This window comes from Osmerus eperlanus, chromosome 17, assembly GCF_963692335.1.
Source record: "Osmerus eperlanus chromosome 17, fOsmEpe2.1, whole genome shotgun sequence".
Taxonomy (NCBI): domain Eukaryota; kingdom Metazoa; phylum Chordata; class Actinopteri; order Osmeriformes; family Osmeridae; genus Osmerus; species Osmerus eperlanus.
In genome coordinates, this window is record NC_085034.1 from 6927958 (window position 1) to 6951035 (window position 23078).

The window sequence follows — 23078 nt, forward strand, 5'->3', positions numbered from 1 at the left end:
TGTCTTCATGGTGTTGTTGTCGCTGTTCCATCTGTTAAAGCCCTCTCAGGGGGAATCCTTGTCAGAGATGATTCATCTGAAACTGCATGGTAACTCCATCCAGAGTTGAACCTCAGCTGAAAGTCATGGACCTGTATAACCTGTGCCCCTGGAGCTCCTGAGCTTCTGGTGTCCATGAGCTTGTACCAAGTCCAGTGGGTCGCTGAGTGACTGGCAGCTACAATCTTAACCCTTGTGTTATCTTCGGGTCATTCTGACCCATTAGTCATTGTGACCGACCGTCGTATTGCGACAAATTTACCACATACAAAAACAAAGTGAAGCCTTTTCTTTTAACCGTTGGGCTGTCTCAGACCCCCCACATTGCAAAGGTTAAAATAAAGTTATTTGTATTTGTTTTTGTATTGGGTAAAATTGGGTAAACACAATGATGGTTCGTTATGAACCTTTGGGTCACGTGACCCGAAGGCAGCACAAGGGTTAAAGACCTTAGACACTGTTGCCACGAGTCACGACCAGCGCTACAATTGTAGCCAACAATCAGACTCTCCTCAGGTGAGACCTAATTCTCAAAGCTTTTTTAGGAAACAGAGATCATCTGGAGCTCTCAAATGACTGCAAGGGGATGATCCCGTAACTCTGGGTTGTGGTGTGGTTATTGTGCGTGGAAGAACGTTCTATGCTACAGTTGAAACATCAGAGACCTAATTGGGTCGGAATCCATAGCAACAGTCCAACTCTGAACCCTCGGTAAGAATGCTGTTCTACCTTGATGCGACAACGTTTACTGATGACAGAAAGAAAGTTATAAATCACTGATATTGTTTCATGCAAGTCCACTGAGTGGAACAGTTACGGTGGTAATATGGTAATGTATGTCCATCTCCATTACAAAGGATTGGAGTGGCTTGATACTTGATTCTGGTTGGACATCTATTGGACAAAACTAGAATAGGTAAATTTGGATGCTAGTGCTACTTGCTAACTCTCTCTTTCTCACTCTCTCACACTCTTTCTGACTTACAACACCAATCTGAAAATACAAACTTCTTTCCCTGTAATCGTAATGTGCGTATAACTCTCATCCCTTCATGTTCAAATGCAAACCTCCCTTTCACACTTCACTCCTGACAGACAGTCAAACCGATCAATAATCACATTCATCAGGGAGGGGGAAGGGCATGCCCTGGGATACAGCGTTGTCTCTGATTGGCTCGCAGTCTCTCTCGGCTCCTCCCAGACCTGGCTGACTGACGGACAGGCAGAGACAAAGGGGGGCGGATCTTCTTCAGGAGGCGGGAGAGAGGCGGAGCAGGAAGTGGCAGAGCAGGAAGGGGCGGGGCATTTTACGGCTCCACCTGAAGGTTGTCTGTGTTGCTGACGGGCGGCTTGATCCCGTTCACCTCCTCAAACACCAGCTCTAAGGGGAAAAGAGAGGAGGAAGAAAAAGGAGAATGAGATGGGGGGTGGACACAGAAGGGGAGCGAGGGAGGCAGGGAAGGAGATACCAACTCTTGCCATGCTTGAACCTTCTAACGTAATGGATCCTTCTCGGTCTCCACCACCTTTCCTCCAAACATCTTTCCCCCTTCTCCTCACCTTTCCTCCCTCCATCTCTCCATCTTTCCCTCACCTCCTCCAGACCTCCCTCCACTCATCTCTCCCTTCCTCTCTGGTCCCTCCTGAGTCTCACCCTCCCTCCCTTACGCCGTCTCTCCCTCCTTCCATCTCTCCCTCTCTCCCTTTCTCCATCTTTCCCTTTCTCCATCTCGCACTCTCTCCATCTTGCTCTCTCCATCCCTCTGTCCCTCTGTCCCTCCCTCCCTCTCTCACCCTTCCACTCCTCCAGAGTGCGGTCCTTGCTCTCCAGTGTCTGGTCGTAGGGTGGGGCCTCAGGCTCGTCGTCAGGGTCGTGGTACTGGGAGAAGTAGGGGTGGGACAGGGCAGCGCTGGCCGAGATACGGCCGTCACAGTCCAACACCAGCATACGCTTCAGGAGGTCCACAGCTGACGGAGGGAGAGGGAGAGAGAGGCAGAGAAAGAGAGAGAGAAAGAGAGAGAGGGGCAGAGGGAGAGAGAGGGTGAGAGAGGGGCAGAGGGAGAGAGAGGGTGAGAGAGGGGCACAGAAAGGGAGGGATTAGAGCCAGAGAGGCAGAGAAAAGTCAGAGAGAGACAGACAGAATGAGTAGGGAGGGAGGGAGGGAGGGAGGGAGGGAGGGAGGGAGGGAGGGAGGGAGGGAGGGAGAGGGTTGTCACAAAGCCATGTTGATGAAGCTCTTGAGACTCACCCAGCGGGTTGGCTCCTCTGAAGATCTTCTCCAAGTCCTGCTGAGGCATGAAGGGGAGTGACTGGATGTACTTCTGAGCCTGCCATTGAGAATCGATACATGATAGCAGTTAGCGGAAATTGATTGGTTGATAGAGAAGTCAATCATCCAACAGGTCCATCAAATTAGCAAGTTAATATCGTAGAATCATCTGCTGCGACAAAGCATTAGCTAGGAGCTCATTTCTGGTTTCTCGTCGGCCCCTTTAATTTTTAATCCATCCATCCGCCCATCCCTCCATCCCTCCATCCGCCCATCCCTCCATCCCTCCATCCGCCCATCCCTCCATCCGCCCATCCCTACATTCCTACATCCCTCCATCCGCCCATCCCTCCATCACTCCATCCCATATCTGCCCATCTTTCCACCCCTCCCTCTGTCCATTCTCCATCTGCCTCTTCCCCCATCTGTCCATCCGCCCATCCCTGTATTTCTGTCTCACATGTTCAGAGGAGATCTTCTGCAGGAGATCAGGTGTCGGCGTGCCCACCACCTCCATGATTCTCTTCAGCTGGTCAATATCTTAGGAGGGGAGAGGTTAAGGACCAGGACACATAACGTCGTTCAGCATTCAGAGCAGGGCTGAGGTCATCAGAGTTGAACATCGTAAAACAGAACCAAAAAGAAGTCAAACAGCAGCTCAGAGGAGACGAGAAAAAGGAAGGAAGAAGGGATGGGAGGAAATGTTGAGTGAGGGAAAAGGGCCGTTAAAGTGGCAGAGTTAGAACACTTGAACACCTCCGGTAAAACAGCCTCATCTAGGCAGGCGGGAGACCCACTACATCTTAGGGGCACGAAATCAAACATACCTCTGTTCTACTCCTAGAACTAAGAATGTGACAGCCGATACAATTCCACCTATTGTGAACATTCCGTTCATTCAGTTCTCCCTGGAAGCTCCCCCTCAGGGGACAAAAGAGGGGAGGGAGTTCTAGATCTCGGGCTGGGATTGAGATGCAAATCCCAGGCCTGCTCTGATGTGGTGGCACTGACCAGAGGCTCGAAGAAAAAAAGAGTGTGTGAAGTATATGGTGTCCTCTCAAGTCATTCAGTGTTGTTCAACGAAGGATACAGTCATTGCCTGGAAACAAGACCTTCCCTTTCAGAAGTTCTCCCATGATGCAGCCTACTGACCAGATGTCCACTGAAACAGACACAAGCAACAGATCGATGATGACAGGCAACTCAGACATTAGCACAAGCAACCGATACATTCTCACAAACAGATACATTGTCAACATTATGCAGTGAGGTGGTCAAGGGACCACTGCCTAACAGGAGGTCATGAAACCCTTTACACCCAGCTCTCAATGGATACTTGTTGGCCGTGGAGGAAAGGTGGGAGGGACTTGCATCCTGCCATGCCATGGTCTCACCTGTTTGATTGTAATGCATCCAGTTGAGCATGATCTCAGGGGCTCTGTACCAGCGAGTGGCCACGTATCCAGTCATCTCATCGTCTGTCTGTCTGGCCAATCCAAAGTCAAGGATCTGGACAACAGGCATGCCGACAAAGGTTGTCAGGGCAGTTGACTATTTTGGAGTTGGGGGGGAGGGCGTGTTGTGATTGTGTTAGAAGGGGGGTAGGGTGAATTGGTGTTCTGGACTGGACTGGTTTAGACTTACCCTGAGCTCACAGTCCTCATTCACGGCAACATTACTGGGCTTCAGGTCCTGGGAGAAACAGAGACATATGACGAGACAATAAGAAAGAAAGACCCAACAGACAGGAAGTCAGACAGACTGGCAGACGAGCAGTCGAGCAGCCAAGCAAGCAAGAAGTCATACAAACAGACTAGTAGACAAGCAGGCAGTCACACAGACAGGCAGGCAGATTAGTCAAGAAGTCAGCAGAAAGACAGACAGGCAGGCAGATTAGTCAAGAAGTCAGCAGAAAGACAGACAGGCAGGCAGATTAGTCAAGAAGTCAGCAGAAAGACAGACAAGCAGGCAGTCAGACAGACAGAAACACACACACAGAGAGGAAGGGAAACCGGAAGGGACAAAACCAAACCGGCATGACCAAAACACACACTCTGTCGACAGTTACTCTCCAACACACACATGCATTACACACACACGATCCTTCACATCCAACACTCAACTCTCAGGTGAGACAAGAAGCCCTAGGGCCCCCTCTATGAACACAGGCGGAAAGGAAGAGAGGTGGAGGAGAGGAGAAGGAGGAGTAGAGGAGGAGGAGAGAGCAACCACTCACTCTGTGGATCAGTCCCGCTGAATGGATGTACTGTGAAGGGATGGGGGGGTGTAGGAGTGGTGGAACGAGAGACAGGAGATTGGGGTAGGGGGTGAGACGGGAGAGAGATGGGGCAGGTGGTGTGGGAGGAGAGAGGAGAGAAAGAAGGCAGGGGTCAGGAGAGCACCCCAGCAGTGGCCTCTGTGGCCCCAGCTTATAAGGAAGTCTTTTGGTTGTTTCCCTGGTAACCGGACTGGCCAATGAATCCTCTGTCTAGTAGGAGGATTCCTTGTTGTCTTAGCAACATTGCATTGTCACCCATATGTCTCTCATCAGAGGAATAGCATTGACTCCCAGTTTGCTTTCTGGAAATTAGTTTCCCATACAGAAACTCTGAACAAGGATGACACCGTTTTCAGGATACTGTGTTTATGATGTCATTGTGTTACCAGGGTACACATTGAGTAGTGATATTTCTAGTCGAGGCGCTTTCTGTCCTCATAAATTGTACTCGGCAAACACTTGCTGAACAGTGCTTGACATTAGAGTGTGAGGCTTCCCATTCCTCACTTATGTACAGTGTTCAAACCCCAGACCTGATGTGTGACTGTGTCTCTGTGTATATATAAGTGTGTAAATGTGTGTGTGTTTAGTTTCCTGTCAGGGGTGGTTTACCTTGAGCCCTCGTAGCAGCTGATAGATAAGGAACTGAACATGCTCGTCGGAGAGGCGCTGGAATTTAACTATATTGTTGAGGTCCGCCCCCATTAGATTGGTCACCAGGTAGCTGAGAAAGAGGGGTAGGGGACAGGAGAGGGAGGGGCGAGTTAGAGTGGAGCGTGCTGACTTTGTCATGGCAACAAAGCCTGCCTCCCACACACAATATTCTGAAAATGGAACATATTGAGATCCAGTACGTGACAATACCCCCCCCCCCCCACACACACACACACACACACACAAACACACATACACACACACAGACACACACACAAATTAGAGACTTCAAGCTGCTCTGAGTGATATTTTATACTTGACCTCTTGGCCCTAAACTTGGTCCTCTCTCAACGCACTCACACACTCCCTCCCTTCTCACTCACACACTCCCTCCCTTCTCACACTCACACTCCCTCCCTTCTCACACTCACAGTCCCTCCGTTCTCACACTCACACACACACTCCCTCCCTTCTCACACTCACACTCCCTCCCTTCTCACACTCACACACACACTCCCTCCCTTCTCACACTCACTCACACACACACTCCCTTCTCACACACACACTCCCTCCCTTCTCACACTCACACACACACTCCCTCCCTTGTCACACTCACTCACACACACACACTCCTTCCCTTCTCACGCTCACACACTCGCATACTCACACACTTGTACACTCACACTTCATTAAAGTCCTCTAGGGAGGCAGCAGGGGAGAAGACATCCAGGAGCCCTATTACCTAAGGAGAGAGCGGGGGGGGGGGGAGGGAGGGAGGGAGAGGAAGACAGGAGGCAGAGGAAGGAAGGAGAGGAGTAAACAGAGGAGAGGGGAGAGGAAGAGAGGAATCAGAGAAGAAGCATAGAAGGAAAAGAGAAAGGGACAGGAAGTGAAGAAGGTTGGTGTTACACACACTGACGTCTTGACTGCAACATGATGTCCTCATATTAGAGCAAATGTCGCCACACGCGACATAAACAAGCAAGCCTGTCTCTTTACTAGGTCACTTCCCGTCCTCAAAAGGTTCCTGTGTTTACCACTGCCACCAATATGTGTGTGAGAGAGGGTTTGTGTGTGAGAGTGTTAGTGTATGCGTGTGGGTGTAGATGTGTGGGTGAGCGCATGCGTGTGTGTGTGTATGTGTGTGTGAGTAGTTGCCGCTGCTCCCTCACGTTCTCGTGCTTCATGTGCTTGAGCAGACGGAGCTCCCGGTAGGAACGACGACTGTGGATGAGAGACTGGAACGGCCTGGACAGCTTCTTCACTGCCACCTTCTGTCTCAGCCTCACGTCATAGGCTGAACTGAGAGGAGGGAGGGAAGGGGGGACGTGGAGGAGAGGAGGGAGCGAGGTAGAGGATGGGAGCGGAGAGGTGGGGAGGGAAGGAGGAGAGGGAGGGAGGGAAGACAGGAGGCGAATGGAGGGGAGGGAGAGGAGAGGAAGAGAGCGGAAGGAGAGAGGAGGGAGGGAGGGAGCAGATGGAGAAAGGAGACAGGAATGGAAGGAGAGAAAGGGGAAATCATGATTAAATACATTGTCCCACTTTCTTTTGCCTTTTAATGATGATTTCCACATAGATTACTCAGATGAGTTTAGACATTGGTGTGAGTTTAGCGTCTGTCTGCATATGCTGTTTCTGTTTTGCTTGCCATAGGACTCTCACATCCTTACAGTCTTTAAGATAGCCTCAAAGAGGAAGGTCAGACCAGATGCACAGGAAGTAGAAAATGTTTCGAAACCCCAAAAAGAAGTGACTGAGAGCCAAGGAAGCAAACGGGGAGTGATATGGACATGAAAAAGATAAGTACTAATAATGTATTTTCGCACTTTTAGACACTTTCATCCAATGCTTTCAACAGTACAGGGGGGATTTAAAACCTGCAATCTGATTCTGCAGTGTGTTCTGCTACTGAGACCCACCCAGGGACATGAGAGAGGAGAGCCCACACACAGGCTCTGCAGAAGTGAGAGCAACATCAGATTACACGTCGACCTCCACTCTGGCCTGTCTCATTACCCTGTATGGAGCATGCAGACATTATTCCGTTCATTAATGAGGTGTTATCTACAGTCAGCAGTGGAAACAGAGCAAGGACACACACACACACACATACACACCCACACCCACACACACACACACACTTAGAGAGAACCCCTAACAGATTGGCTTCAGCCAAGGCCAAGTGCAGCCATTCCGCTCTCAGTCACTGAAGCACCTGCTGGTCTCCACAGATGCTCTTTGCCACATGTCAGCCAAGAGGTTAGCATAGCTGCTAACCGCTAGCCTCCCATCTCCTTCACTGGGTTAGCATCATCGCTAACAGCTTGCCTCTCCTTCACCACTGATGTGGTAGTGACAGAAGAGGGAAAATGTACTCAAGATGTGTTGTTCTTCGTCAGGTGTGGTGAAGAAGTGGGTATGCTGTGTGCCTGTGAAAACCAGAAGTGGGTCCACTCATATTCCATTAAAGCAGCCTCTGTTTACCCTGGACTACATTACTGTCCCTGACAGAAACCAGACGGCCCTGTCTCATTCTCACATACGTGCCTCTGCCACCTTCCATACATGGCAGTTGTAGGGCTGCACCACTCAGCACACCCCATCGGGGACAGGGACAGCTCAGTGGTTAGAGCATTCGATTGCAGAGGTTCAAATCCCCCTGTGTATGTGGCTTTGGATGAAAGCGTCAGTGAATGCTCAGTGAATACATTATTATTGTAACACAGCACCCGCCCAAGATATGCATCGATCTCCTCCTGTGTCAGATGTGTGGGGGGTTTTCTTCTTATGTTCTCCTCCAGCTGTTAATGCTCCTCCTGTTCCAACCCCCAAAGGAGGAGAGGAGAGGGGGAGGGTATGAGAAGAGAGGAGGATGAGAGGGGGAGGAGGAGAGGGGGAGGGGTGGCATCAATGCCAGTGCAGTAGCTCTGATGTTAGAGATTCAGCTCCGAAGGATCAAACGACCATATGGGAGTTTTACTGTTTGTCTGTTTGCCTGCCTGCCTGTCTACCTTTCTGTCCACCTATCTAGCTAGAATTTTAAACCACGGATGTTTGTTATCATTCCTCTGCATGTTCACCCTAGCGGGCATGTAAATAGCCCCCTAACTGTTCTCATCCATGCGTGGCTGTCACTGTGCCCCCATGCTTTGTAATTACAACCTGCAGCTCCTGTGGATGACAGGGAGGGGTGGAGATGATGGCGCCACAAGCAAACCCCCTCCCACCCTGGAGAAGACACCAGGCAGCGGGCCTGAGGCATGTCTTTGTGGCTGTCTACCTGATTCCACCCCCCTTGCCCCCCCCCCCCCCCCCCATTATATGTGTGGCACCCCTGGAGACCAGAGGAAACAGAATAGTTGAAACACAGCAGAAACATCCACCTCCTGTTCACACGTAGAGATACACCTCACTCAGTTCTCTTCACCCATAGAGAATGGGAGCTGTACGCCGGAACTCTGGAAGCTTCCTTTCAGACATTAAAGGTTTGCAGTTACTGGTCAAGATATCCAGCAGCAACTTCATTCAGGGATGGAGGGATGGAGGAGAGAGAAGCAGAGTGGAGCAGAGTGATTGAGTTAGGGGTTGCAGGCTGGAAGCTGAGACGGATGTCGGAAATGCTATCAGACCTGAGAAAGTCAGATTATTGTTTCAAGGATGACAACACTTGTGTGGTCGTATCCGTGCACGTGGGTGAGTTTGTGTGTGCCTGTGCGAGCAGGTGTGTGTGTGTATCGATCACAGACTATGGCTGGAAGATTGAATGCATATTATGTATCAGTGCAATATGCTTTCCCAAGTCAGTAAATAGCTATTTTTACAACCTTTACCCCCCTCCCTCTCTGATCCCTTTGATATTTGATGGGCTTGTCTTATCCTTGACCCCAGGCAAACAGTCCCAGGAGAGATGCAGGAGCTCTGAGAGACCAGCAATAACTGCAGTCCTGTCCTCTTGCAGTAGAGGTACCACCCCTAGACCCCCCATTGCTATCCCTACCCCACAAAGCAGACCACAGACTTTTAAACCTGTCTCCCCCACAGCCAACCCCCCCCCCCCCCCCCCCCCCAGGCCCCACCCCTCACCCCCTAGTCCCTAGACCTCAGACACCACCCCCAGCCCTCTGCAAATCAATCAGGGCTGCCATGGTCATAGACAATGGATGAAGCTCGGTTTGGACAAAGAGAGGCAAGGCATGGCAGGGATTGTGTGTGTGTGTGTGTGTGTATGTGTGAGTGTGTGTGTGAAGGGACTGAAGAAGCACAGATCAGAAGGAGTGTGTGTTTGTTTGTTTTTGGATGTGTGTGTGTACGTGCATACGTGTGTTCGTGTGTGTGAAGGGACTGAGAAGTAGAGAACAGAGGGATTATGTGCGTGTGCTTGCGTGTGTGTGTGTGTGTGTGTGTGTGTGTGTGTGCGTGGCGTCAGTACTCACTCCAGAGCTAGGTGCTGTGAGTCAGTTTGGCCATGACTCAACAGCAACACTGAACACAAACAGGCATCAGAATGAAGGAGATTCTATAGCTGGTTAAAACTCTAATCTGAAAAAAGACAGTAACACTCTTAGTCTGGAGATCGTGTACTTAGTCCAGACCCAGGTCAGCCCAGCCCTGGAGAGCCATCTTCGAGCTATTTATGTTAATCCAGTGAATCACAATCTGGTTGGAGGGAAACCCTGCAGGAGGATATCTCTCCAGGAGCAGGGTTGGAGTGGAAACCAACAATCACATGATCTCATTAAACCTGTCCCTGGTTGGTGGAGGGAACAGATTAGCTCCCTTAATGAAGCCATTAAGATGTTGGACAGTGCACGAGCCCACACCTCTGATTGGTGCCCTGTACCCAGAGGTGTGGTCTACTACAAAACTGTCGGCACACTGTTAATCCACCAAGCCCCACCCATGGACCACTGCTCGTGTTATAGAGAGCATGCAGGAAACACTTTTGGGTGTAGGGTTGTAGATGGCTGTGTATGTAATGTAAGAATGTACTGTATCGATATAGCGGACAAGCTATTCCCACTCTGTGTATGGAGTCTAGACTCCACCCACCTGCATGTCTACTGGCTTTGATATGCATCCCTGCTGTCTGTGTACCAAGCATCCGTCCTCGCACCACATGACACGTGAGCAGGAAGTGCATGCTAACGTCTCAGGAGACAAACGTTTCTCCGTGGGACAAACCGGGAAATAAGAACACGGGCTGGCAGTCTCAGAGGCCTTCATCTGTGCTGTCCAGATCCACTGCTGACGTCTTTGATCCAAAGGGACACACGAAAGTGCATATCGTAAATGCAGTTGATCATCAAGGACGAGAAGAGTGCGGATCTATCCGTATTTCTCTTCAGGTGTGATGTTCTCCAACCAACATCACCTATTCTCTGCCCCTCCTACACAGTCTGTCAGCAGACAAACAGACCCCCCTCCTCGACTCTGTGGGCTTACCCTAGCAAGCATGGCTTAATATTGACTGTGTATATGCCTCTCAGGCTAAAGTGCTGTCACCATGACACCTCACCATGGCAACAGTGTCTTTCTCCAGGCGACAGACTAGTGTATGATTAAAACAATGACATATTGTAAACCATGTAGATTCATATGCTCGGTTTGGACAATGCAGGGCAGGGCATGACAGGGATTGTGTGTGTGTGTGTGTGTGTTTGTGCGTGTGCGTGCGTGCGTGCACGCATGCATGCGTCTGGGGTGCACATGCATGCATGGTGTGTGTGCATGCGTGCATGTGTGTGCATGCGTGCATGTGTGTGTGTGTGTGCGTGTGGTGGTTGGGAGCAAAACCAGACAGACCAGACCAGAGAAGAAGAGAGAGAGGCAGTAAGAGTTAACCCTTGTGCTGCCTTCGGGTCACATGACCCAAAGGTTCACAACTAACCATCGTTGTGTTTACCCAATTTTACCCAATACAAAAACAAATAAAAAGCATTTTCTTTTAACCTTCGCAATGTGGGGGGTCTGCGACAGCCCAACGGTTAAAAGAAAATGCTTCACTTTGTTTTTATATGCGGTAAAGTTGCCGCAATACGACGGTGGGACAAAATGACTGATAGGTCAGAATGACCCGAAGACAACACAAGGGTTAATGGATTGATTGATGGGGAAGAAATCAAACAGTGTTCTATTCCAGAGCAATCGATAACAGACTATCCAGGACAACAACACCTAGTCCCAAGAAGATACATTCCAGGAATCCTGACTGATATGTAGACATGTGATTATGTATAACCAGTGCATCACTGAGCCTGAATGAGGAACGCTATTTCAGGAGATTCAGACTGATAGACTTGCTGTCTGCTCTAGACTAGCCCCCCTGTGGATACACTGCTACATGCCCATCCCTTCCAGATGTGTCATGCCTTGCATTCTCTTCCTCTCTTTCTCTCTTCCTCCTTCTCTCCTTCTCTCTTCCTCTTCTCCTTCGCTATTTCCCTCTCTCCCTCTCCTCCCTCTCTCTCGCCCTCTCTCCACGCCAATTCTTAGTCATCCCCGCTGCCTGTTGGCCCCGTTATCCGCTTTCGAGCCTGTCAGACTGGGAAGTATGTGGGCGCTTATAAACAGCTACTCCCGTGGGTTTCCGATGGAGCGAGGATGGGTATATGAGGCTACATGATTTTAGCGTGTAGTTTCTCTCACACAACCGCAGGACGCGCGCGGAGAAGAGTGGGGTTTTGGTTTGAAGACGGAGACACTGACAGCGTCGGTTTACAGTCATCACAACACTGCAGCTGTCTGCTGCTTCCTGTTCAATGACGCCCAAAGTGTTTGAATGGACAGAATCAATATTAGAAAGTGTGTTACTCCCCATAACATTGACCAGTGCACCAAGCAAAGACAAACCTGATGCACTTTGATCACAGCATGAGTCTAATGATCAAAGCCAATAACAAAAACAACAGCAACGAAAGGTTAGGATACTATATTTAAACTACATGCTCGTAATCTGGTTAACATCATGAATAAGACATAAATACGGATACCATGTTTTCAATTTCAACTCACAATGAGACTTTAACAAACATAGCATCACTGTGCATTGCACGGAGAATGGACTTCAATCCAGCCTCGCCCTCCCTCCTCCAATAACACTCACCATACCGAACCGTAGGCCCCCGAGCCCACGGGAGTCAGGTTCTGGTACCGCTCGGGAACCTCCCAAACAGTCTTGTTCAGCTCCTGCCGATAGTACCCCGGTCTTGCTGACATGTTCCCCCGAAAGAGATGCGCTAAGGACCGGACAGAGCTCCACTGCAGCCGCGGTACCCTATCTGTCTACGACTGAGGCACTCTGCACAGACGCTCCGCCGGCCGGTCTCGGTCTCTCTCTCTCTCACACACTCTCTCTCTCTCTCTCTCTCTCTCTCTCTCTCTCTCTCTCTCTCTCTCTCTCTCTCTCTCTCTCTCTCTCTCTCTCTCTCTCTCTCTCTCTCTCTCTCTCTCTCTCTCTCTCTCTCTCTCTCTCTCTCTCTCTCTCTCTCTCTCTCTCTCTCTCTCTCTCTCTCACTCACTCTCTCCTTGTTCCTGAAAGGGGGTTTCTGATACGGATGAGGGCGACTGAGAGCTTGTAGATTCCAGACACGATCGCTCGTTTGGGGGTGCCATATTAGGGGGATGGGAAGCTTCTCTCTTTCTAAATCATGCCACCGAATGCAAACAATACACATAACAAACGTGGGATTCGGTCTTTTGAAAATAGTTGTTTTTAAAATCGATTAGGAATTTGTATTATACGCTTTTTCAGACGTCTGCAGAAAAGATTATATTTAACTTTATGTTCTCCTGCAGAACCTGCATAATCTTTGATAATGTCAAATAAAAAATGCGTTGTTTTATAGTCTAACGTGTGTAGTGTTATACTTATGAGACGGTGTGACCCAGGCATTACAAAAAGTAGACTACGCATTATTATTGTGACACATTAAAATAACAATCAATTGCAGCATATTAATATGGTAATAGGCGTATTCCTTGTGCAATATAATAACGTTGAATAACTGATAACCTATCACAACTTTCAGATGATTTGTACCAGAGCCAAATCATCCTGTCAATATTTTGACAGGATGATTTTGTTTTGGCCAACACGTGCAATCTGTGTCTTCAGAACTGCACATTACGATACATGTCAGGCGGTCTGTAAGATCTCCTAATTAGAACATAATGAGGTGAAAATGTAGACGCTTTCCCTCGAGATGCTCAGTTGTCGCCAGTGTTCCAACAGAGCCGTGACTGTGGGGACATCTAGTGGCTGAAGAATGCTTCTACATTAGATGATTGGACAGTTACATTTAGGCCATCAGGTGGAGATCTGGACACATTTTTGCATCTGGATGCATAAACTTAGGTGTGTGTAGAAGGGCAATTGTCAAGAATTTCAGTCTCCAAGACAATATTCCACATTCCCTATTCAAGATTGAGCTTGTTGAATAAATGGCCCTGTTAAACCCCTTAACAATGTGTGCATGTGTGTGCTTATTTATGTGTGAAACCGTTTCCTCCGACCAATAAGCCTTTATTGACTCCAACAGAATGTATCCAACAGCCAATTATATTGTTCTTATTTTGTCCAGAAGCCTGTGTTTTGGTGAGCCTAAGTGACGGGCTTTAGCCAGCCCGATCCGGTCCTGACCGCGGTCAAAGATGCTGTAGTACTCCATCAGAAACAGATCTCCAAGAATCCACAGTGAGGTCGTGTCCGAGGGTAGGTCTACTGCTTGGAACCCACTGAAACAGATCTCTCTGTCACCCAGCATGTCCTAGGGGGACGAGGGGAGTGGAGAAGGAAAGACAAGAGAAAGAGAGGGGAGGGGTAGACAAAGCCAGAGAGACAACAGGAGAGACAGAGAGAGAAAGAGACAGAGGTACAGAGGAGAAAGATAAGAGAGCGAGAAAGACACAGAGAAACACAGCGTCCCTCTGTTTCATTAAAAGACACACACCACTTCATAATTAAAGCAATAAAGAAGCAGCCTAATAATACTGTTGGTGATCATTTGTGGGTGTAAAAGGAGGTGTCCAGTAAATGTATGGATATCACAGTGTTTGGTGAAGCAGGTGACCCACCCTCCGGATGTAGGAGTCAGCTGACAGGGTGAACTCCACCCCAGCGATGGTGAAAGAGACCTGGGGAAGACTGGACACTCTGGAGCAGTCCACGAGGTACTGGAACACAACACATTTCAGATGCTTTTATCCAAAGTGTCATACAAATTGTGCATGTAGAAAGTGAAGCATAAGATCAAGGATTAGAAGTGCAGTGTTCAAACTGTACTGCTAATTTATCAGGAATTCATATTCACAGGCGTAAACACACACATAAACACAGTACACATGCAGGAAAACAAAAGAGTCTGGAGTAAAGACAGAGGGCTCATACTTCACCAATGGAGGTGGGTGTGGCTCCAATCAGCTGTTGTAGGGAGAGGATTTCATGGGACGGGCCAGTGATGAGGGAGGTGCCTGTGTCTATGATGGCCTGGCAGCCCTGAGCACAGTGAGTCGTGGTGCCCTGGACTTTAATACTGCAACACACACACAAACAGACACACACATGCAAGCACAGACCACAAACACAAAAACACACACGTGCAGACAGACGCACACACACAGACACACAGACAAGAAATTGATATCCTAAGACTCAGACTTACACGATATGTGATGTGTACGGTGCAGTAACTGACTTGTCTATCTGGACCTGCCAGTACCCCTTCACAGTCACAGGGACCCATTGAATTTGGCCAATGAACAGCGTCTCATCTATCCCACCTAGCAACAGCTCCCCCTCTGGCTCGGTGGTACTTTTGCTCCTGGAACAGTCAAACCATGCACTTCATCATCCTCTTCGATATCATCGTCGTCTTCATCGTTATCATGTTTATCATCCTCATCATTGATGACATCATCAAATCATGGTTCTGCTGGTGTCCTTACCTGCTGAGGTAGAAGGAGAAGACAGGCAGCTCCACTAACTTCTGAGCCATGATGGTGTCAAACACAGGGTTTCCCAACTCAGATGCCAGGGACGGGTACCCCAGCCCCAACACGCCGTCGAATTTGGCCATGACAAACATGAATCCAGGCTCAAACACAGACTCCCCAAACTCCTGGTTCACCACTGTCACATTCGATATCTGGACACACGCAGGTGAGAAACTAGGTATTGAATACATGCTCGTTATGGAAATGTAATTCACTCCAGAACATTTGTCAGAAATCATTAATGCATAATATGTACAAGTATGACAGAATACAACATATTATTATAACAGCAGTTGAATAAACTATGCATCTTATACACTATTTTGCACATCCCTTGGATAAAAGTCAATAATACATGTAACTGAGACAGATTGCTAAGATTGTTTAAGGCTCTTTTGAAGCATTCTAAGCTTATGTTGGAGGCGTAAATGTTGAAGGTGTCAACAGTGGCGCCACCTTGAGGGTTTCCTTGGCCATGATGCCCAACAGGTGGCCAGTGCCATAGTGGATGCCAAACGTCCGGCCGTCGTGGTTGAAGGTGCTAGACTCAAACGCCTTGAACTTGTTGTGCACACCTGAAGACAGAGACACACATCATTACGGAATGACAACCCTCACCACAGGCCTCGCTCACATACACCTAAAGACACACACACACACTTGATAATCACTCAATCGCTTTTTCTTCCATTTTTTCTCCTCTAATAGGTTTTTCCTTGTCTTCCTTGAGGGTTGAGGATGGTTGAGGGTTAATTCTGATTCTATGGGCGTATGTGAAGCCGTCTGTGACATGGCTTGTAAAAAGGGCTATACAAATACATTTGATTTGGATTCGAATCTTGACACTCACCACAGGCCTCGCTCACACAGTAGGAGGAAGGAACCCACAGGTCAGCTGAGCCTGTGTCAAACACCACCGTGAAGTTCTGCTCCGGGGTACCCAGGCTGATCACCCCATAGAACTGGGCCTGGGGCGCACACACACACACACTTACATAAGTTACATAACACCTCCCTGTACAACAATCCCGGGCAGCGCTCCATCGTGTTTATGGTGCTGCATCCCGACTCACGTCCATGAAGTTGTAGAGCTTCAAGCTGCTCCGGCTGAGACGCAGGGAGGGGGTACCAGGGGGGTAGCACTGGAAGTATTTCCTGGAGAAGGTGTCGGGCTGGTGGTCCCTCATGAAGGCCTCCAGAAGCTGACTAGCTCTGAGCTGGGTACGCACCGTCGCCATGCGCTGCAGTGGAACTCTGGGAAGGATGGGGGGTGTTTGATTTGACTCACCATAGGCATTCACAAGATAGATACATTGAGCGAGCGTTGAGACAAATCGAATACAATTTAGTATTTCAGAGTACGGTAGTTCTTGTTCATTTTTATTTAGTAAGGTTGAAACTCACGCACACAGCTGCATCAATCAAAATACACGTGACTTCTCTTACCTGATCAGGCCCTGAGCAGTCCATGAACAGGTGCAGTAGAGAAGGGTCACAACCAGCCACCTCATCCTCAAGAGTGCGTGTGAAGGTAGCTTTAGAAGGTAGCTTTTTGAAGGTTTCAGTAAGCTATCTCAGAAGACCAAATAGGACCAGATGCAGTGCTCTGATCTCAATCCTTCTGTGAACTGATGGTGATACTGGTGATAACTGATCACAGGGTGATCTAGTTTGATCCTTTAGCCAGTCACTGTGACCGAGACCTAGGAGATATTGTGGACAAAGCAAATAAATCTTGTTTACTTTTAGTGGCCAGAAAAAACTTGTCAATGTAACAGACTATAATGAAAAGTTTACCTAGTAGTTTAATTAAACATATTAAGTTATTATACAGTTATCCTATGTTTTCCCCCATGTACAAATATTTCACAGAATCACAGTAATGCTCCACAAAGTATTTTTCATATGAAATCCAATTTCAATCTTTGGAACTGTTGCATATTCCGTTTGTATTCATGTTCAGTTTATAAGCACTTTTAGTATTTTTATATATTTATAGTACAAACAAAAACACAAGACGAAGAACCAGTCCATTTTCAATTTTATTTCAGTAAACAAACAACTTCCATACAGCCGTTGGGTGAGTTATACAGATAGCCAGGTGCCAGCGCTAGCAATGCTAGCCAGGAGTTAGCATTAGAATGGATAACCGGGAGTTAGCGTTAGCATGGCTAGCTGGAACAGTGCTTCTACAGGTGCATCTTTAACATGGATATCAACAGAGTTTAAACTAACCAGGACTTCTATCACTCAAGACCAGGAGGTTATAAATACACAGATCATCCCTCTCCTCTAAACATCCGCCATGACTGTTACACCCCCCTCTTCACCCTCCTCTTCCTCAGGCTTGTAACACTAACAGGGGTGGTGGTCTGGAACTCTCTTCCTGCAGGGGGGAGAAGATGGAGGACAGAACATCAGTATAACAAGATACAAACACATAACAGCAAGAGAGAGGCAACCACAAGATTAGAAAGAGTGAGAGGACAGTGCAAACAGAACAAGAGAAAGATCTTCAGACATAAACAGCTCGGAACAGACAGACGTATGGAGAGACAGACGTCTACAGACCTGGGCGCAGCCTTGATGATGTTGTCCACTCTGAGGATCATCTCTGCTGCCTCGGCCGCACTGAGCAGCACCTGCCTCTTCACCTGGAAGCTCTCGGTGATGCCCAGCACAGCCATGTCTCCGATGGTGCCCTGGTTCATGTCTGGAGAGGAGGGTGGAGTTAGAGAGGACACACAGCACACACATACCAGATACAGGCACGAACACACACGATACACAAGGTACACACACACACACACACACACACACACACACAGAGTTGTAAGTACTGACCGAGTCCAAAGGTGATCTTGTTCTCCTGGTGGGCGGCCCTGAGCTGGGCCACCAGATCAGCGCTGTCATAACCGGCGTTGTCAGCGATGATGGTGGGCAGCTGCACAAAGGACACAGGAAACGGTGAATGACATGGTCATAACAGCTACGTGGTTATTATAACATGACACCAGCACCTGGGTGGACTTACCATGCGGAGAGCTTTGGCGAAGGACTCCATGGCAACAGCCTCTTTTCCTGGGGTCCTGTTGGCCAGGTCGGATACCACGCGGGCCATCAGCATCTCTGAGCAGCCTGGATGAGGAAGAAATGTTTTGAGTGCGTGTGTGTGTGAAATGAACATGACAGAATGTTTGACTTGTGTGCACCTCCCTAGTAATACCATATTTGTGTGTGGCGTGTGTGTGTGCAAGCGTGCCTGTCTGAATATGCGTGCGCACAAGCATACGTGTGCCTGTGTGCAGGTATACGCATGTGGGTCTGGACGAGCCCTAACCTCCTCCGAACACGGTGCGGGTCTCCTTGACGGTCTGGGCCAGGACGCACAGGGCGTCGTGCAGCGAGCGCTCCGCCTCGTCCAGGATCTGCTGGGTGGCGCCCCGCAGCACGATGGTGCACGCCTCGCCCAGGGACACGCCCGAGAAGTGGATGAGGGTGTCCTCCCCGATCATCACCTCCTCGATCAGCTTGCAGTGGCCCAGCTTCACCAGCTCGGGGTGGTCGAACGTGGACGTGATCTCTCCACCTGGGGCAGAGAGGGAGGGAGGGATGAAAAGGGAGGGATGGCCGGAGGAAGATGGATCAGAGTACAGAACCCAGACAAGCTTATTTCCACATGCACATTAAGACTTTCCTGTCAAGGAAATGCTTGATTCCCAGACTTCCTTGTAAATGCCACATTATAAGTATAACCCCAATGTTTTCCCCCAGAGAGACTGTAGGTCCTACCTGTGACCAGCGCAAGGCGCTCCACACCGGCGAAGTCTGCGTGTTCGATGGCCATGACGCCTGCGGCAGCAAACAGCTGCTCTGGGTAGTTATAGATCAGCTGCCTGGAGGATAGATGGTTTCAGGATAGAAAAGGATAGTACATGGTAGAACAGCATAGCACATGACTGAACGTCACAGCACAGAATGGAAGCCATGCGGAGTAACGAAGGTTTGACTTATATTTAGCATAAATATAAGTCATAAGTGCCATAAGTAGCAGATTTGCATGTTTCTATGCGAGTAGTGTGAGTAAATAAGTAGCAGTCGAGTGTGTGCATAAGCAGCAGGTGTGTGTACCTGTTGATGAAGCAGTTGATGCCGTGCTTGAGGATCCTTTCAACCTTCTCCTTCATCTTCTCCTTCTCCGCCATCTCGATCTCGGCCACCTTGGCTGTGGAGTCCACACGCACTCTGGAGCCAAAGATCTGACACACACACACACAAACATTTCATAAAGGTACACTGTGACATTCACTGATGTAGATACCCTTCTTATTTCGCTAGCTATATAATATCCCTCCTTTTTAGATGCACAAAGATATAGGAGGTCCTTAGTGATTAGCCCTCCTACAGACCAATGGGGATGGAGAGTCGGTGAACTCTGACCTTGATCTTGTCTGTGTCCATGCCGGTGTTGGAGATAAGAATGTTGACGTTCTCAAGCCTCTTGGGCTGGTTCACTCCAATCTTCTTATCCAGCAGGAAACCTGGTCAGAAAACAAGAGCTGAAGTTAACTGAACCAAAGACCGTTATCACTCGGATCTAACACCACACACAGCTCCCTTCACCACACACAGGTTCGAGCTTCTCTCTGGCACTCCCATCATCAACAGCCACACACACAGCAATGTCATCACACAAAAACACACACCTTCATCCAGGTAGGAGTCGGTGAGGCTGCCCCCCAGCTTCTTGATGACGTGGATGGCCTCCAGGTTCCCTGAGCCCCTCAGCCTGAGCACGGCCTCCACAGCCAGCTTGGAGAAGTGGTCCTTGTGGTGCGTCAGCAGCTTGGAGGACAGCGTGGTCCGGGCGATGTTCAGAAGGTCCAACTCGAACTTCTCCTGGTCGTTACTGAGGAGAAAACAAATCCGAAATGTTGTCTCTCCAGCCTGTGGCCTGCGTCCCCAATCGTTTCTGGAGGAGGGAAGCCCTCACTAAAACGACTCCCTCCGAGATTTCATACGTTACACGTTTTGGGGAGTTTTCCTGGTGTTCTTTGAGGGTTATCGACAATAATTTAGCAGACGCTTTTATCCAAAGCGGTACACGGAGGGATATGTGAACCTGTGACCTTCTTTCCTACTTCAGTTAGAAGAGAGTGTGGTAGTTTACCCGTGGTCCACTGCTGCCTCCTTCAGGGCCTCGCGGGCCACCTGCGTGGCCTTCCTCCAGCCAGACACGATTATGTGGGGGTGGATCTTCTTGGCGATGAGCAGCTCTGCTTCCTACAGGACACGGAGACGTTATGTCAAGCTCTCACACCGAATCACATCACCCTACAGGGATCTCTGCCAAGACGGAGAATTCCGTCCACAGTGATTAGTGTACTAGGATGTGAACAATGTTATGATGGTTGCCGGCTAGGCGTCTTACACTGTCTAAGTGTTTGGTTGTCGTTAAAGGCTTATCTTCTCTACAGCAATAAGCATGACGCTAGTCCTTCTGAATCGTCTTTGTGACTCTACTGACAGTAGACTGTGCATCGCAAGAGACCTAACAACTAGTCAGGGTTCTCAGAGCTAGACCCTGCTGTGTGTCCTGATTGGCTGAGCTCCTCGGTGGTCGTACCCTGAGCAGCTCAGCGGCCAGGACTGTGACGGAGGTGGTGCCGTCTCCAACCTCATCATCCTGCACCTTGGACATGTCTGGAACACACACACACACACAGTTAAGCAGGGAGGGGAAGAAACAACAGAGGAGTACCAAGGATTTCTTGCTGTGTTTTAATGAGGACACATAGTACAACCCTGCTCGAAGAACAAAAGTCCATTACTCACCAACCAGGACTTTGGCAGCAGGGTTGTCCACGCCGATGGCCTTGAGGATGGTGGCACCATCGTTGGTGACGGTGACTGAGCCCTCCCTACCTCCGCCCAGGAGAATCTTGTCCTGGAAGGAAAAGAAGAAGGAAGCAGTTTATGCCAGAGACAAACCACTTCACAAGCATTAACTTGAGTCCCAGAAGTACTGAGGTGTGCGACAAGTGTGTGTGATAGAGAAAGAAAGAGAGCGAGAAACAGTTTATATACGTACCATTCCCTTTGGTCCCAGGGTGCTCTTCACCAAATCCCCTATGGCAATAGCACCAATGAAGGAGGACTAAGGGGAAAAAAAACACACACTTTGAATATATTTGTTTTTGTTAAAGGCCATACACACACAAACAGAGAGACATACTGCAACACACACACACACACACACTGCAACTGCACAACTTACAAGGCGGGCGGTCTCAGCTTTCTCCTCATCAGCTCCATGTCTGAAGATGTTCACCGGGGCCATTGATAAGGAAGCCTGAGGAACACATCACGTGACAGTGAGTCTCGGGAAACATACAAACTCTAGAGATAATGAGGATGTGCTTTGTGTTCGACTAGATGATCTGTTGTTGTATATGATGTTGTATTTGAGTTAAGACTCATGTACGGTTTTGCATAGTAATGTTTTTACAAAGGAAGTGAGTGTATGAATTTGAATTAAGGTATGCAATAATAAACAAGTATGTTAAAATAAGTGTTTTAATAGTTACATGTTTTCACTCATCCGGTTGATTAACAAGTTACCCTAACTGGCTAATTGTGTAAACTGTGAATGACAGTCAATTATGACAAATGATCAAAGTAAAGAATGCATAACTAACATGACTTTAAGTAAGTTATTTACTGCTTTAGTGTTTTTATTGTATTTTATTAAGCGCTCCATACAGTAGTAATAATATCGGAAATCTGAAAACGGATTCATTGCATTGTGCTGTCTGCATAGTGCGACAGAGCAGATGCTAGCGAGCTCCACCTACTTCTCCTAAGAAACCGCTAGAAGCTTTGCAGCCGGTGTGGCCTGAGTGACAATATATTAACTCCCTTTAGCATTTAAGCAATCTGACGTGAACCGAGTGAGATGCAAACAATCTATCCTATTTACTTAATTACTCAATGTTATTGCCCCACAGTAAAACACACAAGCCGTGATCAAAATAGTCCAAACCCACCCGTTCAGTGTGATGATGCTAGCTAGCAGCAGCATTACCAAGCAGAACAATGCGTAACACCCTTTTGCTACAGAGCCTTACCATTTAAGTAGCTAGTAGTGCTAGCTAAATGTTTACTAGCGTTACTGTCACAATGATAAACATTGAATTGAGTTGTGAACTATTATGGGCCAATTAGTGTCTGGGCTGGCATACGTATTTTTGCGTTTCTCAACCAAACTAAGAAACTCAACCCGGCAGCTACTTAATCATAGTTCGCTAGTAACGTCGTAGGCTAGCCAGCTAGCTTAGCCACTCTCCATGTGCTTCCTCCCTGTCAGTTTATCATTGGTAGTTAAGGGATAAAACACCCCGTTAACTCGGGCCGTTTTCAACTATGATACTATGCATATGTCAACATTTGCTTCGGAACGATAAAGAATACAATCTAGGTTGTCGGTGTGGAGGAAATAATCAGAAGAAAACGGTTCAATTACCATGATTTCTGTGAGTTGAAGGCTGAAGCCGTGCACGCACAGAGAGAAGGAGGACTAGTGGAGGATGACGCAGCTACGTAGCAGAGAAGACAGAGAAGGGCGGTTGGCATCCAATTAAACAATAAAATAAAGAAATGCTTGGAGATGAATACCATTTGAATACAGTAGACATTTATTAAGTTCATTTAGAAAAGGAGAATGGATATTAAAACCGTGCTGGGATTTAGTTTTTTTTTCATTTGAGATAGAAAACCCCGAGTCAATGTACAGGCACAAAATAAAACTTGTTTATAGATCCTGCTATGAACAGTTTATTTCACCCTCT

The 23078-nt window shown here is 48.3% G+C and overlaps 3 protein-coding genes and 1 long non-coding RNA gene across 4 annotated transcripts in view; all 4 read right to left on the reverse strand.

Moving 5' to 3' along the window:
* The window catches only part of mapk11 (mitogen-activated protein kinase 11), a 13393-nt gene extending 719 nt beyond the window's left edge, over positions 1–12674 (reverse strand). The window contains exons 1-12 of the mRNA XM_062482648.1: positions 12344–12674; positions 6414–6543; positions 5925–5983; positions 5200–5311; positions 4546–4575; positions 3954–4001; positions 3704–3818; positions 3400–3471; positions 2770–2849; positions 2289–2367; positions 1834–2007; positions 1–1420 (exon numbers count right to left, since the gene is read on the reverse strand). The exon at positions 1–1420 is cut by the window's left edge and continues 719 nt beyond it. Coding sequence (XP_062338632.1) covers positions 1347–1420; positions 1834–2007; positions 2289–2367; positions 2770–2849; positions 3400–3471; positions 3704–3818; positions 3954–4001; positions 4546–4575; positions 5200–5311; positions 5925–5983; positions 6414–6543; positions 12344–12456 — 1086 coding nt within the window. The 5' untranslated portion in view covers positions 12457–12674 and the 3' untranslated portion in view covers positions 1–1346. The remainder of the gene's footprint in view (positions 1421–1833; positions 2008–2288; positions 2368–2769; positions 2850–3399; positions 3472–3703; positions 3819–3953; positions 4002–4545; positions 4576–5199; positions 5312–5924; positions 5984–6413; positions 6544–12343) is intronic.
* LOC134037403 (uncharacterized) lies at positions 8010–9149 on the reverse strand. The gene is made up of 2 exons (XR_009932518.1): positions 8574–9149; positions 8010–8517 (listed from the first exon to the last, which is right to left on the reverse strand). It is a non-coding gene; the product is annotated as an uncharacterized LOC134037403 (long non-coding RNA).
* Positions 12675–13665: 991 nt separating the features above from the next.
* Positions 13666–16878, reverse strand: nots (nothepsin). The gene is made up of 10 exons (XM_062482647.1): positions 16678–16878; positions 16305–16485; positions 16082–16199; positions 15688–15806; positions 15184–15383; positions 14934–15059; positions 14627–14771; positions 14314–14412; positions 13846–14006; positions 13666–13814 (listed from the first exon to the last, which is right to left on the reverse strand). Exons 1-10 carry the CDS (start codon positions 16740–16742, stop codon positions 13808–13810), a joined length of 1221 nt encoding a protein of 406 aa, XP_062338631.1. The 5' UTR covers positions 16743–16878; the 3' UTR covers positions 13666–13807.
* A 382-nt stretch (positions 16879–17260) lies between these two features.
* On the reverse strand, positions 17261–22832 carry cct2 (chaperonin containing TCP1, subunit 2 (beta)). The gene is made up of 15 exons (XM_062482641.1): positions 22754–22832; positions 21509–21583; positions 21323–21388; positions 21067–21178; positions 20858–20934; positions 20402–20514; positions 19938–20140; positions 19672–19772; positions 19363–19490; positions 19024–19127; positions 18572–18820; positions 18266–18369; positions 18076–18175; positions 17803–17944; positions 17261–17617 (listed from the first exon to the last, which is right to left on the reverse strand). Exons 1-15 carry the CDS (start codon positions 22754–22756, stop codon positions 17587–17589), a joined length of 1608 nt encoding a protein of 535 aa, XP_062338625.1. The 5' UTR covers positions 22757–22832; the 3' UTR covers positions 17261–17586.
* Positions 22833–23078: the final 246 nt, after the last annotated feature.

What these genes read in the sequence shown, in the direction of transcription:
- nots (XM_062482647.1), bottom strand. Translation starts at nt 16,742, where the DNA reads ATGAGGTGGCTGGTTGTGACCCTTCTCTACTGCACCTGTTCATGGACT. An exon ending in CTGTGTGAGCGAGGCCTGTG is followed by an intron (nt 15,807 to 16,081) that starts GTGAGTGTCAAG and finishes CTCTGTCTTCAG; the next exon opens with GTGTGCACAACAAGTTCAAG. An exon ending in TGGCAGGTCCAGATAGACAA is followed by an intron (nt 14,772 to 14,933) that starts GTCAGTTACTGC and finishes TGTGTGTTGCAG; the next exon opens with TATTAAAGTCCAGGGCACCA.
- cct2 (XM_062482641.1), bottom strand. An exon ending in AAGCTGAGACCGCCCGCCTT is followed by an intron (nt 21,389 to 21,508) that starts GTAAGTTGTGCA and finishes TTTTCCCCTTAG; the next exon opens with TCCTCCTTCATTGGTGCTAT. An exon ending in GAGGCAGCAGTGGACCACGG is followed by an intron (nt 20,141 to 20,401) that starts GTAAACTACCAC and finishes TTTTCTCCTCAG; the next exon opens with TAACGACCAGGAGAAGTTCG.